This window comes from Ceratotherium simum, chromosome 26, assembly GCF_057802395.1.
Source record: "Ceratotherium simum simum isolate JZ-2026a chromosome 26, ASM5780239v1, whole genome shotgun sequence".
Classification (NCBI taxonomy): domain Eukaryota; kingdom Metazoa; phylum Chordata; class Mammalia; order Perissodactyla; family Rhinocerotidae; genus Ceratotherium; species Ceratotherium simum.
The window spans coordinates 326,670-341,674 of record NC_141925.1 but is presented as its reverse complement, the minus strand read 5'-3'; the positions used below and the strand labels follow the sequence as shown (position 1 = coordinate 341,674).

The window sequence follows — 15,005 nt, the reverse complement described above, 5'->3', positions numbered from 1 at the left end:
CCCACCCCCGGGGGAGGGGAGGCAGACAGAGGCGACACCAAGGGCATGGAGACAGGGTGACGTTTAATAGGGCTGTTCAGGGCACAGTGCCAGGCCCGGGGAGGGGGTGTCCTGGGACAGGGCAGAGGGCGTGGGGGGATCTGGTCACCGATCGAGGGGGCTGGGGAGTGCTCAGGGGTCCCTGTGCAGTGACTGACAGGCGGGGGAGACAAGAACCCCAAGTGGAAAGACAGCCACCCCGGCAGTGGGCGGCGCTCAGCTCTCCCAGTCTCGGCAGATGTGGAGGCCCCACTGCCAGGACAGGTGGTCCGTCCTGTCGTCATCGGTGAAGAAGGACGTGACCACGTAGGCACCCCGCACCAGTGCGCCCCGCGGCGCCTCCTCCACTGGAGTTACGAACTCGTACTCCTGGGCACTCGGGCCGTAGCTGCCCACCATGTACACGGCCTTGTCCACTGAGGGAGGGCGGGGGCGTCAGGGGCCGCTCTCTGCCCACCTGCCCCACCCTGCAGACCCTCGGCCGCCCCGTCACGCCGCCCTCACCACGCAGGCCCTGGCGGTAGGTATGATGCAGACATCTGAGGCCGCTGACGATCTCCTTATTGACCTGAGGGACAGAGGGTGTCAGGGTCCCTCTGGGGGCTGGGCCTGAGGCTGGCTGGCGCCCCCATGACAGCTGCTCTCACCTTGAAGGTGATCTTCACTTTGTACTCAACACCCTCCTTCAGGACGAACACCTGGTCTTTCAGCGCAGCCAGCTCCCCTGTCAGGGCAAGTACAGCCAGGGGGTGAACTCCCGCCACAGGGGAGACCCTGCCTCTGGAGCTCAGGGGGGCCGCACCTCTGAGGTCTACGTGATTGGTCTGAGGGCTTGAGATGGGGCATGGGTGGGTCTTAAGACATCCACGTGATCAGGTCTCTACCCCGAAGATCAGTCTGTAGTTTGCAGAGGGGAGTCACCCGTGAGGTCCCTACCCAGGGCTCAGGTTGTACCCGGTGTCCTGGGAGTTACCTGTGAGGTCCATGGTGATGGGCCCCGGCGCCTGCTCAGACATCAGTGTCAGCCTGGTCACCTGCACGTTGGGCAGGCTTGGGTCTGAGGAGAAAGCGGCAGTCTACAGGATGCCCCCGCCCCCGCCCCTCCCCTCCCAGCCCAGGGTGGGAGCATACCCACAACGGGAGGCAGGGGCCCCAGCAGCGCCTGCTTGTACTTGGCCAGGCTCTCATCATCCGGGTCCAGCTGCTGGATCTCCAGGAGGCTCTTCCTCCCCGGGGCCCGGTACTCCGGCACAGCCTCATCCAGTGCCTCGTCTGGCGGCAGCTGCCCCACCTCCTTGTCAGTCAGGAGGACTGGGGGTCGGGGAGGTGCGTGAGCAGCTGTGCCAGCTGACCCTGGCACTCACTGGTCAAACTGGAGCCCCTCATCTGGCCAGCTCTACCTCTCACTGCCCAAAGGAACTTAAGAGGAAGCCGGTGGGGGCTCAGGGAGAGGGTGGGCCGGGGAGACGCGGAGCAGCACCCACACCCAAACCCCTCAGGAGGAGCCCTGGCGGCTGGAGAAGGCTCCCAAAAGATAGAGCCAAGCGACAGCCGCGGAGGCACCAGCTGCCTTCTCCTGGCCCAGCCATCCACCAGGGCCCCTCCCTGACTCTGAGGCCAAAGGTGGGGGAAGGAAGACCCCACATGGGGGACAGCCCCAAGGTTTGGGGGCACCACTGCAGATAGTGACCTCCCAGGTCTCCCCTAGAGTAGAGGCTCTGCCCTCACAGGCCTCTAGGGTCTCCCATCGCTCCTGGCCACTTCCCATATTCCCACAATGCTCTTGGGGCCTCTGGGTCTCCACATCCTGCTTTGGGACTGGGGTCTCTGCACACCTTCCCACAGTCCTAGGGGTTCCTCCCCATAGTGCTCCTGGGGGGGTTGTCTCTAAACCCCTCAGCTTGTGCTCCCGAGCCCCCTCCTCGCTGCCTCCAGACTCAGTCTCCCAAGGCCCCTTCCCAGGGTGCTTTGTGGCAGGGGTCTCTCTGAGTCCTTCCCACCGTCCTGGGAGCCCCTTCCCAGGGTGCTTTGGGCTAGGGATCTCGCTAGGCCCCTTCCCATAGTGTCGTGGGACAGGGTCTTTCCCAGTCCCTGCCCGCTGCGGCCCAGTCTTCTCAGGGGTCACCACACGCCCTGAAGGGGCCCCACCCAAGGAACGGGATCTCAGGGCAGGTTCCCAAGGGAGGGTCCCCCTGCCGCCCCTGCCTCACGAACAGGCCCGCCCACTCTTGGCTCTTTTCCCGTGAGTGTGGAGCCTGGACGAAGCCCCCCACCAGAGCCCAGCCGGGGACCGCCCACGAGGTCCCCACAAGCGCCCCCAAAGTTTCCGCGGGGGAGGGGCCGGCCCCGCCCCGCCGACCCCCCTCCGCTCCCGCCGGAGCCCCCCGCCCACGTGGCCGCCGGGTCCCGCCGGCCGCTCACCTCGGGCGCACAGCGCCAGCCGGAGCAGCTCCAGCAGCTGCGCCCCCAGCTCGCACGCGTCCAGGCCCAGCATGGTGGCCGCGGCCCGGCCCGCCGCGGAGCCGCCAGGAGCCGCCGCCCGCCGCCCGGCTCGGCGCTCAGCCCCGGCGCGACTGCGGTGAGCTCATCCCGGCCGGGAGCGCCCCCCGCGCCCCGCGCCGCGCCCCCGCCGCGCGCCCCCCGCCGCTCCGCGGACCCCGCGCAGCCCGCAGAGACGCGCGTGTCGCCCGCACAGCGCCGGCCCGGGTCGTCCCCGCCGCGGGTGCACCCGGACCCCGCACAGCCGCCGCGGACACGGACGCACGAGGCCGCGTCACTGTCCCCGCCGCCGCCCGGCCCGCACCCTGCTCTGGCCCTTGGGGCCGCCCCGCCCCCACGGCGCCGCGGGCGTCTGGGGAGTCTCCGGGGAAGCCCCCTGGGCGGGGCAGGTGGCGCTGGGGGCGCCAAGCGGAGCAGGTGCGTCCCCCTCGTGTCCCCAGGCCCTCATTACTTGCAGGCAGTGCAGGCCGCACCTGGCGCCCGACAGGCTCCCCTCCCCTACCCCACTCCCGCTGGAGCTCCTGTCTGGGCAGAGGGGACTCCTGGAGCGCGCCCAGCCTTGCGGAGGCAGGTGGGAGGGGGCTGTGTGTGTCTGCACCGCCTCCTGGCCCCGCACCCCAGAGGTTCACAGTGTCCACCACACAGGGGCCGAGGGCCCACCCACACAGTGAGCTGCAATCTGGAGACACACAGCCATCACTCAAGTGTTTATTGATCGAGCTGTGCGAGTCTGGCAGGGTGGAGGTCTCATAGGCTCTGGGGACCCAGACAATTCTAAAGGCCCCTGTCCTTGGGGAGAAAAGGACACTGATCCAAAACAGAACCCCAGGGATGGAGTGCTGAGAAGGGGGCACAGAGGGACCCTGGTTTTGATGCCTAAACGAACCTGGGGTGGGTAGATGGGGGTCAGCCTGGGCAGGGAACAGGGGTGAGCTGGACCTCAGGCTGAGGACAGCCAGATGGAAGGCCGAGGTCTGAGTGGGGGAGGAGGCAGAATGCCAGCCTGAGTCCTTACACCCCCTTGGCCCCCACCCTCATTTCTGAGGACACCCAGGATCACACCCACCCTTGCCCAGAGGAGCGCCTCTCTGACCAGGAGGCCAGCAGCCCGTGAGTGCTGGGGGCATGTGGGCTTGGATGCAGCCTGTCCCCCTGGGAACCCCACCCACCCATAATCTTTCCGAGGCAGGATCCCCCAGCTGGGCCCAGGCCCTTCGAAGGCCCCATCCCTGCCACCCCTTCCCTGGGGCCAGAGGAGTGAGTCAAGGAAGCCACATGTCCCCGGGCTGGGGACAGCTCTGGCCTCCGGTGGCCTCCAGCCTCAGTGGATGCCCACCCATCCAGAGAGGACAGCCAGGCCTGGGGCCAGCATGACCCGCCCGTGTGGGGGCGGAGTTCACTGGGGGATGGCACCTTGGCAGAGGTAGGAGTCCCTCCAGTCCCCTGCCCCTGCTCATGCTGGCCTTGGCCTCGTCAGCATGGAAATGGATTCAGATCGCCATGTCCGAGGCTGCTGGCCAAAGGCCAACCCCCCATCCTGCCCTGCCCCCAGCTCCCCCTGAGGGGGAGGGGAGTAGGGATATTCTATCTCCACAAGGCAGAATAGACCTGTTTGCACCTCTTAAAAATGTCTCCAGCAAAAGGGTGGGGGGTATGGCGAAGCTGTTGGAGAGAGACAAAGGGCCAGAACTGCCCAGCCCTGGGGCGAACCTGGGGTGGGGTTGAGATCCTGCCTCCCCAGTGAAGCCCCTCTCCCACAGTCTAGGGGTGTCCTGGGTGGGGTCTCTGCCTGCTCCTCCACTGGCCCCACCCAGGCGTCCTGCAGCTGAGGGGAATTGAGCCACCTGCCACCTCCCCCCAAGCCTCCAAGGACCCCCACCCAGCACCTATGCAGCCACACAGTGTCATACCAACCTGGTGGCACTCACAGGGTGTCATGAATGGGGTCACACAATCGCAGGGACACAATTCTAGCGCAGTCAGACCCCTCGCAGTGACCCACAGCCCACTCTGCCGCTGGTCTCCACACCCTGACGGCGCTGCACGTGGGGTGAGTATGCGGTGCGGGGGTTACAGTTGATCCAAAACCATTGTCCCCCACAGCAGCCCAGCTTCGCCCCAAGTCCCCTCTCCTGGAGACCCTCCCCGCACGGAGCCCCCTCCCTCTCCCTGAGCCCCCCTCCTGTCCCAGCTGGGCCCCGATTCCCTCACAAGCCCCCTCACTAGGTCCCTGGCGAGTCCCCGGGGCACGGCCTCAGTTTCTCTTATCGTGGGGGAGACTCCTCGGGCGCCGGCCGGTTCCCAGACCGGGAGTGGGCCCTGAGCCAACCCAGGCCCCGCGGCCGCCGAGAGTTAACTGGGGCGCGGGGCGGGGCGCGGCCGGGCGCGGGGCGGGGCCGCTAGACACACTCACCCGGTGGCCGTGCCGCCATGGCCGCCAGCCCCGCGCCCCCCGGTGGGCGCCCCCGCGCGCAGAGGCTGCATCTGAGCAAGGTGGGTGCGCAGTGGGGGTCCTGCCGTACCCCCGGGTTTCCCGGCATCTGCGCGCGGGAAGGGCCAGAGAGGAGTGTCTGCGGGTGCGCGCGAGTGTGGACGCTGCGCGAGCGCGCGAGTGTGGAGGCAGGCCTGGGGGTGCTGGCTGTGTGTGGGGCGGGGTGGACGGCGGAGACCCCGGGGCTGGGGGGGGTCGCCCCGCGCCTCTGCCTCCCGCCCCCCCGCGTGCGCCTCCACTGCCAGCCGCGGCCTGAAATCCGCCATCAGTGCGCGTTAATCCCCTCTGAACGCCCTGATCTGGGCAGCCCGGCCGGTCCGGGAATCAGGGTCGCGGGCGGTGGAGGCCAGCCGGAGCGGACCCTCAAGGCCCTCTTCGCCCAGATGGAGCGAGTGGTCGTGAGTATGCAGGACCCCGACCAGGGCGTGAAGATGCGGAACCAGCGCCTGTTCATCACCGTCATCCCCCACGCGGTGGCCGGTGAGGGGCCGCAGGGGCAGGGGGCGTGGGGGGGCTGGGAGCGGCCCTGCCTCGGCCTCCCCCAACCCCAGTCTCTGCTGTGCAGGCAGCGACGTCGTGGAGTGGTTGATCCAGAAGTACTGCATCTCAGAGGAGGGTGAGGGGGTGGGCCGGCTGCCCATCCTGCCCCCTACCACCACTTTGGGGTCGCTGTGCTGATGGCCTGGGCGGGGCCTTCGGCTCACGGGTGTCAGGGCCAAACAGAGTGTGCGGGGGAGGGGGAGCTCGTCCGGGGAGGGGGGAGACCTAGCTCGGCTCTCCGCTGAGCGCTCCCCACCCCGCCCCCAGAGGCCCTGCACCTGGGCACCCTCCTGGTGCAGCACGGCTACCTATACCCGCTGGGCGACCCCCGCAGCCTTGTGCTCTGGCCCGACGACACACCCTACAGGTTCCAGGTCAGGCTCAACGCGGAGCAGGTGGGAACTGCAGCAGCAGTTCAACTAGTGGGGACCCCTGGAAGGCAGGGGCTGGGATTGGAGCCCGGCCGGAGTGATTTCACTGCGGGCCTGGTGGCCCACTGCCCCACCCCAAAAGGCATAGACTGGAAGGGTCCTTGTGGTAGAGGGACCACGTTAAGGGGAGGAACTTGCAGTTTCTCTGGGGCCACAGCAGGGCCCCCATAAAGGGTAATACCTTGGGAGGATTCTGTGGGCTTCTCCAGGGGTCCCCTGAAGAAGGAGGCTGGGAGACCTGAGGACAGGATCCCTGCCCCTCAGTGTGTCCTCAGTAGTGACGGAGCGTCTTCCTGCCCTCCCCGGCCACAACAGGGACCCTGGCAGGGCCTGCCCCCAGTCCCTGCCCCCTGCCCCCCAGCACAGGCTGTGACTACCCTGGGGGCTTGGGCAGGCCCCTCCCCACCCCGCCCTGGAGCCGGGCCTCAGGGAGCCCAGAGTCAGGGGGGCAGTCCCTGCACAGGGCTCCAAGGGGTGAGTGGAACTGGGTTCCAGGTGGAGAGAATGGCTGGGGGTCAGTGAGCCTCCAGGCCATAGGTGGACAGATCCTCAGGCAACCCCAGACAAGGAGAGGAGACCCCAGTCTCCTCCCAAGGGAGCTGAGAGAGTGGGGGCAGCCCCTGGGGAGGGGAAGGCCCAGGAGGTCCTGGACACCCTTGTCTCTGCACCCCACCAGACACCCTATTTCTGGACGAGCACCCAGTGGCCAGCTGCCGAGCTGGACTATGGTGAGTAAGGAGTGGTGGGCTAGCCTGGGACAAGCTCCCAGGACTGGTGGCCTGTGGGTAATGCCACAGGAGAGGAGGAGTAGAGATCGCTTCTCTGCAGCTTGTCCCCTGTCCTTCCAGCCATCTACCTGGCCAAGAAGAACATCCGAAAGCAGGGGGCCCTGGTCGACCACGAGAAGGTGGGACCCCCCCCCCACCAGGCTGAATCCAGTCCCAGGAACCCAAGCCCCACTCGTGGCCCCAGGGCCTCACAGTTTGCCCCAGAGCACACAGTCCAGGCCCTGGGATAATGCAGATGCCCATGAACACGCCACACCCTCCACCTCTCAGAGCTGGGCGTGGGAGGGGGTCCCCCACTGAGACCTTGCCCCCCCAGGAGCACTATGACCAGCTGCACAGGAGGATCAGCCACACATGGGACCTGGTAGTGATGCAGGCGAGGGAACAGCTGCGGTGAGACCCGGCCCTGCCCACACCCGGCAGCACCTGCCCAGTGCTGCGGCCGTGGGACCAGAAAGTACGGCCAAGGCGGCCGAGGCTTGGCTGCCTGCCTGGGCCCTGCCGGAGGGGTGGTGGGAGGTCCTGTGGTGGGCACGGGGTCCTCCCAACTCCCCCTGTCCTCCCAGAGCAGCTAAGCGGCGCAGGAAGGGGGACAGGCTGGTCATCGCCTGCCAGGAGCAGACGTACTGGCTGGTGAACAGGCCCCCGGTGAGCCCCTGTGTGGGGAGGGGTGGGTCCTTGCACAGCAGTGGGGTCCTGCCGGAGTCAGTGCGCTTCTCTCACACACTCACACTGACCTGTGTTTTGAGCCTGTGGGAAGGACGTGCCTTTCGAGGTCCTGGTGGGTGACAGGAGGTTCTAGTTCTGCGGCTCTTCCGAACCCAGAGATCATGGGGCCGGGCCTAGGCTGCCTCCCACCCCCAGACCACGGAACAAACCAGTTTCTCTCCAGGTCTGAGGGAGAGGCACCAGGAAGCTGAATGGGGCTCCTGAAGATCCTCGGGAGGAGGCAAAGTGGGGCCGGAGCATGAGGGACTGAGATCACAGGCCAAGAGCTCCTGGGGGTGCTGGCCTGGGGTCAGGCCTTACCCAGAACCGTTGTCCTGGCGGGCGGTTTGAGGTCCCGTAATGTGTGGGGCCATAGAGAGGTGAAGTGGACACAGCTGGAGCGTCCAGGGCTGTCACAGCAACCGGGAATGGAAATTCCTAAGGGAAAAAACCCATAAAAAAAAATGAGAGGAATCCCTGGGCTGTCCAGCATGTGTGTGTGAGGGCTGTCTCGCAAAATGACTCAGTCTTCCACCTGAAGGCCAGGCGGGCTGGACAGGGGGAGGAGGGCAGAGTGGGCATGGGCGGGCTGAGAGTCCACGTGGAGGGAACCTCCGGGCGAGTGGGCATGAGGCAGCCGTGAGGAAGGGGGCCAGGCCAGCGAGTGTGTTTGAGGGCAGGGTGGCGAGACATGGGTGTGGTGACAGGGACTGTCTCAGGAAGGATGGTTAGGTTTCTGGCTTAAGCTGGCAGATGCGTGGAGGTAAGATTGGCTGAGGTGAGGAAGAACGGGGAGGTGTGGGGAGAAAGGTTAAGGATTTCGCTTTAGCAGCAGAGCCAGGCTGGGGTGACGCGTGGATTTGGAGCTCAGAGGAGCCATGCTCTGGGTGAGGTCCTGGGTGAGGTGCTGGAGAGAGGCTCTGGGAGCGCGAGGTTGCCGTGGGCTGGGAATGGGCAGAGAGGAGACTCAGGGGCTCAGGGCTCAGGGCTCAGGGCTCAGGACTCAGGTTCCGGGCTTCCTCTGAGTGTCAGTGTCCACACTAAAAGGTGACGTGGGGTGCAGAGCTTCAGTATATGGGGCTAGTGGGGGCAGGAACATAGCCCCAGGGCTAAGTCTCAGCAGCCACCCGAGCTGCCCCGACCTCGTCTCATCTCCCCTCTGCAGCCTGGGGTCCCCAGCGTGCTGGAGCAGGGTCCAGAGCGGGCCTCCTGCACTGCCAGGCGAGTGCAGATGGTGAGGGCCCCGCACACAGCCCCCAGCCCCTCCCACTCCTGCACCACTGTGGGACTACATGGGGGCTGCCATCCATCCGTCGGTCCGTCTGTCCATCCAAATGGCAGTTGACGCAGCCACTCCACTGCGTCACTGCCCCGCTCCTGGTCTCCCTCTCCCCTCGCCCTCGCCCCCACTCCCAGCCCCCTGCTAACTCGCGCCTTCTCTCGCCCCCCACCTGCTGCCCCGGGTGCAAGTAAGTACAGTGGACGGGAGGGGGGGGGGCTCTTCCCCCAGACCAGGGCAGCTTCAGGGTCCGCAGGGAGTTGGAGGGGTGACAAGCAGGGCCCCGGGCCTCTGGGACCTGGGCCAAACCAGCCACCTCCCTCCAAGGCCTCAGGTGGCCTCCAGAACCAGAGGGAACTGGACCAGAACAGACATGTCCAAACGTTGTAGCAGCAGGGCCCTCTGTTCAAATCCCATGAAACCCAAAATACAGAAGAGATTCCTCTAGGACCTTACTGATAAATTTCTCCCTAACTTTGAAATCATGATTCACGATCATAGGTTTATAGTTTCCCCATTATAAAGCTGGTCAGAGAAAGCTGAGAAAAGTTGAAATCAACGGGCGTTCTGAGGGTGCTGTCACCCTCACCCGGCTGTCCCTGTGTTGATTGGGAGCTTTGGGAAGGGCCAGTCCGTTCCGTGGCCACAACTCCCTCACCTGGCCCATGAGCAGGTGTCAGGCGTGTTCTGAGTTCTGAACACGACGAGTTAAACCTGGAGATAAGTTAACAAGACCAGGGGCCCAGTGTGAGCCCATAGCAGCATTTTTCATGCGTATGTTTACAAAAAGGATTTAGGGACTGGCCCTGTGGCGTAGTGGTTAAGTGCGTGCACTCTGCTGCTGGTGACCTGGGTTCAGATCCCGGGCGCACATCGATGCACCGCTTGTCAGGCCATGCTGTGGCGGTGTCCCATATAAAGTGGAGGAAGATGGGCATGGATGTTAGCTCAGGGCTGATCTTCCTCACACAAAAAAAAAGGATTTAAATACATTTGAAAATACGAAATAGTGACAATTGGGGGAACCTCAAGGCAACTTTGAGAACCTGAGGGCTCCGTGGAACATTCTGGAAAACTCCAGACTATAGGTCCCTAGAAGCTTCCTGGAAAGTCAGACCCCTCATTGGAGGAGGGGGCTCTGAGGGCCGGGGCAAGGGTGAGATGTCGGTCCCCAGCAGGGGCCTGCCTTCTGACTGCAGCCCCCCTGGCCCTTGCAGACCAAGAACACAGATTTCTACAGGTGGGAGGTAGGTCCTGGGGCAAGAGGAAAGGGAAGGGAGGGCTGGTGGTCCCCCACCCAGGCTGCCTCACAGGTCTCGTGTCCTAGATCGAGTACTGCAGAAAGGCGCTGGGCCGGACCCGGGTGAAGTCCTCCGTCTGCCTCGAGGCGTGAGTGGGATGGGGTGGCGGCTGGAGACCCCCGGGCCAGAGCCCAGACCCTCCCCCAGCACCCTCGTCCCCATGGCCCCTCCCTGCAGGGGCCCCTGGCCCATCCCCCCCACCAGGTACCTGAAGTTCAGCAGCCAGCACCAGCCACATGACCCTATCGTGTCGGGGTGCCTGCCCAGCAACCCCTGGACCACAGACAGCGACACCTACTGGGTTGTGAACGCACCCAGGTGAGCCCGGGGTGGGCGAGGGGCCTGCGGTGTCCTCCTCTGCCTCCCCCCGCCTCTACACTCCCTGTGCTCCTGACCCACCCCACCCTCCCCCAGTGTGGCTGCACCCACAAAGCTCCGCGTGGACCGATGGGCCTTCAGCTTCCGGGAGCTCTTGGAAGACCCTATGGGCCGGGCCCATTTCCTGGACTTCCTCAGGAAGGAGTTCAGTGGTGAGAAGCCCCAGCCCTGTTCCAGGTCCCAGAGAGGGAGCTGCTGCCTGGGACCCCCAGGCTCTCCCAGCCCTGCCGGCAGCACAGGTGGGCCTGACCTGTGCCCGGACCCCTAGCCGAGAACCTCAGCTTCTGGGAGGCGTGCGAGGAGCTGCGCCATGGTGGGCAGGCCCAGGTCCCCGCCCTGGCAGACGCCGTGTACCAGTGAGTGCCCGGGTCAGGTGCTGGCCGCCTGCTGGCAGGAGTGAAGAGCCTGCACCCACACGGGGCTGTCACCCCACACACAGGCAGTTCCTGGCCCCTGGTGCCACCCGCTGGGTCAACATCGACAGCTGGACGATGGAGCAGACCCTGGAGGGGCTGCGCCGGCCCCACCGCTACGTGCTGGACGACGCCCAGCTGCACATCTACATGCTGATGAAGAAGGTGGGCACCTCCCCACCGTGCAGGCCTGGGAGGCTCCGGGGGGATCCAGCCCAGCCCAGGCCTCAGTGCCCCTGCCCGAGAGCAGGTCAAAGGGCCGCGGGCCGGAAGCCCTGTCCACACACTCGTGCACATTGGCCCTGTCCCTGGGGCTAGCCTCACTGGCTGTCCTCGTGGGTTGTTCAGCTCACGCCGCACATTACAGGCGAGCAAACTGAGGCTCAGAGGGGCTGGCCCCAGGCACGTGCCTAATGAGGGTCCAGCTGTGATTCTAAAGAGTATTTTAGGGCTGGCCCGGTGGCGTAGTGGTTGAGTTTGCATGCTTCACTTTGGTGGCCCGGGGTTCGCAGGTTTAAATCTCCGGTGCGGACCGATGCACCACTCATCAAGCCATGCTGTGGCAGCATCTCACATACAAAAATAGAGGAAGATGGGCACAGATGTTAGCTCAGAGCTAATCTTCCTCAGCAAAAAGAGGAGGATTGGCAATGGATGTTAGCTCAGAGCCAGTCTTCCTCACACACACAAAATAAATATATAAAAAGCGTTTTAATGTGGAAAAATTCAAATATAAACACAAAGTGAACTGATGAATCCTCATGAACCTACTGCCTGGCTTCAAAACTGGTCACTCGGGGCCTGTCCAGACTCATGGTCTCCCCCACTCCCGCTGCCCCCACCCCGTAACTTTAGAGCCATTTCCAGACTTCCTATGTGTAGATGTTTCAGGAAGTCCCCCTGAAGGACACGGACCCCTTCCTCCCTTTGCACCGTGACGACAGATGCCGGCATGATGCGAGGGACACAGCAGCAGTCACTCCGCGTCCTCGGACAGCCGGTCCGTGGACACGCTTCCCCACGCCTCTGTGTTCGTTCCCGTTGCTGCTGTAAAAGACACCACGAGCTTGGTGGCTTACAGCAACACAGGTTCATGCACTCACAGTTCTGGAGTCAGGCGTCTGCCTCGGGTCTCACAGGCTGAAGGTGCCTTGTCCGCAGGGCCAGTTCCTTCTGGGGTTCCAGCGAGAATCCGTTTCCAGGCCTTTCCCAGCTTATGGAGGCACCGTGTCCCTCAGCCCGTGGCTCCGTCCTCCTCTTCACAGCCAGCATCTTCCGATTCCTCTCTGATCCTTATAAGGACCCCTGTGATTGCACTGAGCCCAGCTTGATAATCCCAGGCTGCCCCCATCTCAGGATCATTAACTTAACCACACCTGCAGAGTCCTTTTACCTCGTAAGGGACATGGCCACAGGTTCCAGGGCTCAGGGTTCGCCATCTCTGGGGGGCTTTTATGCTGTGTACCATGGCCTATAAATATTTATCTTTCTATTTTCTTTTCACGTTGCTTGAATTTGGATCCAAACAAGGTCCATAAGTTAGAATTGATTAATAAGTCTCTTAAGCCTCTTTTTTTTTTTTTTGAGGAAGATTGGCCCTGTGCTAACATCTGTTGGCAATCTTCCTTTTTTTTTTTCTCCCCAAAGCCCCAGTACATAGTTGTGTATCCTAGTTGTAGTTCCTTCTATTTCTTCTATGTGGGACACCGCCTCAGCATGGCTTGATGAACGGTGCGTAGGTCCATGTCCAGGATCCGAACTTTGAACTGCAGGCCGCCAAAGCAGAACGCACAAATGTAACCGCTACGCCACCAGGCCAGCCCCTCTTAAGCTTCTTTTTGAAGTGTAGGTTTCTTTTCCAGATCTTTCCTTCTGCTTTCTGGTTTCATTTTGAAGGAGCTGGGTCCTTTGTCCTGTAGAATTTCCCACCGTCTGGATTTTGCTAACCACGTCCCTGTGGCGTCTTGGACGTGCTTCTCTGTCCCGTGTCCCCCGTGTTTCTGCAAATCAGTAGTTACATGTAAAGTCTGGTCAGATGTGTCTGCGGTTTTGTTGTTGTTTGATGGGTTCTGTCAAGAACAGTTACTGCAGAGATGGCGTTGGATGCCTTCTTCCTTCAGGGGTATGGGAGCTCCAGCCGCCTCTCTGTGACATCAGCAGCCACTGATGGTCGTTTCCAGATCCGGGATCTCATTAGGGTTTGATGTTCTAATCGCATCACGGCCTCTTTGTTGCTGAAGTGGAAGGCTTCTGAGACCTTCCCCTCGCCTGCTCTTCGCTGGCCCGGCGTCCCCATCCTATTGATTCTTTCCTTTAATCACTACTTTTCAAAATAACAAGGACCCCTAGTATCTGCTAAGGGTGTCAGTGAGGTGGGGATGCTTTTAACACCCTCATAAATTCACATTTTCACCAGACTCGATGGGTTTTTATTCTTGTGAGGTGTTCAGAGGGCCCCATCTCCGGCCGGGTGGCTCGAGTCATTTGATGTGTCCTCAGTCTGTGGTGGCTTCCTGGCTTTCTGGGGTGATGGCTTGTCCCACAGCACAAATTGGGGCTCATCCTGCCCGGACCTGGAGTCAGTTATTTCCATGGAAGCCCTGGCCCTTTTTCAAGGGTGGTGTTTAGAGATCTTGACCTGCACACCAGTCCTGTCATTGAGACTGGGGTGGCCGTCATGTCCAGGCCTTTCAGTGGACAGAAGTAGGAAATATATGTGTTTTAAATAAGATGTGTCAGGAGTTCATACTGAGACTTGTAATTCGCATTAGGATTCCCGCTTCCTTAGCCTCTTTGAGCTTCTCTCTCTGTTCTCACTCCCCCACTGAAGATCTTTCCACAGTGTTAACAGTCTCTCGTCTGCTTTCTCACAATTCACTCGGGGTCTCCGTGAACAACACGACTACCGTTTACAGTGCAGTGACTGGAAGTGGCTTCCGTGTTCCCCATGTCTGTGCTTTGTATGTATCCTAGTGGAGACGTCCCCTTGCACGGCTGTCTGTCACATGTGGTTTGGGTGGTGTCACCTAGTGGATGCCCAGCTAAATGTGTTCCACTTTACTTTCAGTGTTGGGGATTGCTCATTTATTACTTTATTTTTATAATTATGTAAAGCATCTACACAGTCTCAAAATCCAGTCTACAAAGCAAAGTACCTTCAAATAATCTACACATATCCCTGCCCCCCCACCTTCTTCCCTTCTTCCCACTAACGTTAACAACTTACATTTTATATTTATTTGTTTTTTAAAAATATAAGTAATTCAGTTCATAGATTCCTCTCTCTCCGTGTTGAATACCACACAGTTTTTCTCCACCGTGTTTTTCATTTGGCTCCATGTTCTGGCCCTCACTCCGCGGTCACACAGAGAACCAGGGAGACACTGGTGCCCTGTTAACGGCTGCTCGGGGGTCCCCTGCTGGAGGGGCCGTGGCTCATCCTCTGGGCGTGAGCCCCCGGCTCCTGCCTCTGTTGCTGTTAAACGGCCCACCTGGATGGGAGCCCGTGTGTGTGCATGTGTGAGTCTGTCTGACTTGGCCTGGGCAGTCTGGGATGGCCACCTGCATCACTGTCCACTGGGGGTCCTGGGGGTTGGAGGAGGCCCCAGCAGTGCCAGGCTGGCCCGAGGGGCAGCTGGCTGAGAGCGAGGGGCTGAAGGGGTCAGGGCTGCACACCATCTCTTGCAGGACTCCTACCCACGGTTCCTGAAGTCTGACATGTACAAGGGCCTGCTGGCGGAGGCCGTGATCCCGCCGGAGACCAAGAGACGGTGAGCCCAGGCAGCGCCCTGCGCCTGAGCCGGTCGAGCCCGCAGTGAGGCGGGCAGGACACTCGCCCGCCCTGCGCTCAGGCCTCTTCTCGCCCCCAGGGTGTTCCCGTTCATGCGGAAGCCTAGGCGTTCCAGCCCCAGCCCTGCTCTCCTTCTCGCCTCCGGGGAGCCCGCGGCTGCTGCTTGCGGCCCTGCGGGTGGTGATGGGGAGGCCTAGATGGGCCTGACGGTGGAGGAGGTGGCTGTCCTCAACACTCCTCTTGTCCAGGGTCCTGGCAGCTGCTGAGACCCCGGCATGGGCGTCTGCTCCTGCCCAGAGGGCCTGGCCTTGCTGTGGGGCACAGGAGCCTCTCTTGGGCTTCCACTGT

General features: G+C 62.5%; 2 protein-coding genes across 8 annotated transcripts; one reads left to right on the top strand and one right to left on the bottom strand.

The window, feature by feature from the left end:
• Window positions 1-46: 46 nt before the first annotated feature.
• On the bottom strand, window positions 47-2,605 carry ARHGDIG (Rho GDP dissociation inhibitor gamma). Its single transcript, XM_087449271.1, has 6 exons — window positions 2,461-2,605; window positions 1,171-1,350; window positions 1,013-1,096; window positions 687-763; window positions 544-607; window positions 47-455 (listed from the first exon to the last, which is right to left on the bottom strand). Exons 1-6 carry the CDS (start codon window positions 2,531-2,533, stop codon window positions 256-258), a joined length of 678 nt encoding a protein of 225 aa, XP_087305397.1. The 5' UTR covers window positions 2,534-2,605; the 3' UTR covers window positions 47-255.
• A 295-nt stretch (window positions 2,606-2,900) lies between these two features.
• RGS11 (regulator of G protein signaling 11) lies at window positions 2,901-15,002 on the top strand. Of its 7 annotated transcripts, XM_004438303.3 has the most exons (17): window positions 4,918-5,031; window positions 5,413-5,509; window positions 5,595-5,645; window positions 5,837-5,943; window positions 6,677-6,728; window positions 6,849-6,907; window positions 7,105-7,181; window positions 7,355-7,436; window positions 8,662-8,730; window positions 9,993-10,022; window positions 10,103-10,164; window positions 10,281-10,394; window positions 10,491-10,606; window positions 10,723-10,810; window positions 10,894-11,032; window positions 14,555-14,637; window positions 14,737-15,002. In XM_004438303.3, exons 1-17 carry the CDS (start codon window positions 4,969-4,971, stop codon window positions 14,852-14,854), a joined length of 1,407 nt encoding a protein of 468 aa, XP_004438360.1. In that variant the 5' UTR covers window positions 4,918-4,968; the 3' UTR covers window positions 14,855-15,002. The 7 variants fall into 7 exon arrangements, 6 of the variants coding, with proteins under 6 accessions (XP_087305390.1, XP_087305393.1, XP_087305394.1 ...); XM_087449264.1 differs by lacking the exons at window positions 4,918-5,031; window positions 7,355-7,436; window positions 14,737-15,002 and adding an exon at window positions 2,901-4,588 and having other exon boundaries at window positions 8,662-8,717; window positions 10,103-10,394; window positions 14,174-14,673; XM_087449267.1 differs by lacking the exons at window positions 4,918-5,031; window positions 7,355-7,436; window positions 14,555-14,637; window positions 14,737-15,002 and adding exons at window positions 2,906-4,588; window positions 14,236-14,303 and having other exon boundaries at window positions 8,662-8,717; window positions 10,103-10,394.
• The last annotated feature ends 3 nt before the right edge of the window (window positions 15,003-15,005 follow it).

Coding starts and splice junctions, on each gene's coding strand:
- ARHGDIG (XM_087449271.1), bottom strand. CDS start 2,533: ATGCTGGGCCTGGACGCGTGCGAGCTGGGGGCGCAGCTGCTGGAGCTG. Junction 1,351..2,460: donor GCTGGCGCTGTGCGCCCGAG/GTGAGCGGCCGG, acceptor CCCGACCCCCAG/TCCTCCTGACTGACAAGGAG. Junction 764..1,012: donor CATCACCATGGACCTCACAG/GTAACTCCCAGG, acceptor TTGCCCTGACAG/GGGAGCTGGCTGCGCTGAAA.
- RGS11 (XM_087449264.1), top strand. CDS start 4,427: ATGCAGCCACACAGTGTCATACCAACCTGGTGGCACTCACAGGGTGTC. Junction 10,023..10,102: donor CAGATTTCTACAGGTGGGAG/GTAGGTCCTGGG, acceptor CTCGTGTCCTAG/ATCGAGTACTGCAGAAAGGC. Junction 10,395..10,490: donor TGGGTTGTGAACGCACCCAG/GTGAGCCCGGGG, acceptor ACCCTCCCCCAG/TGTGGCTGCACCCACAAAGC.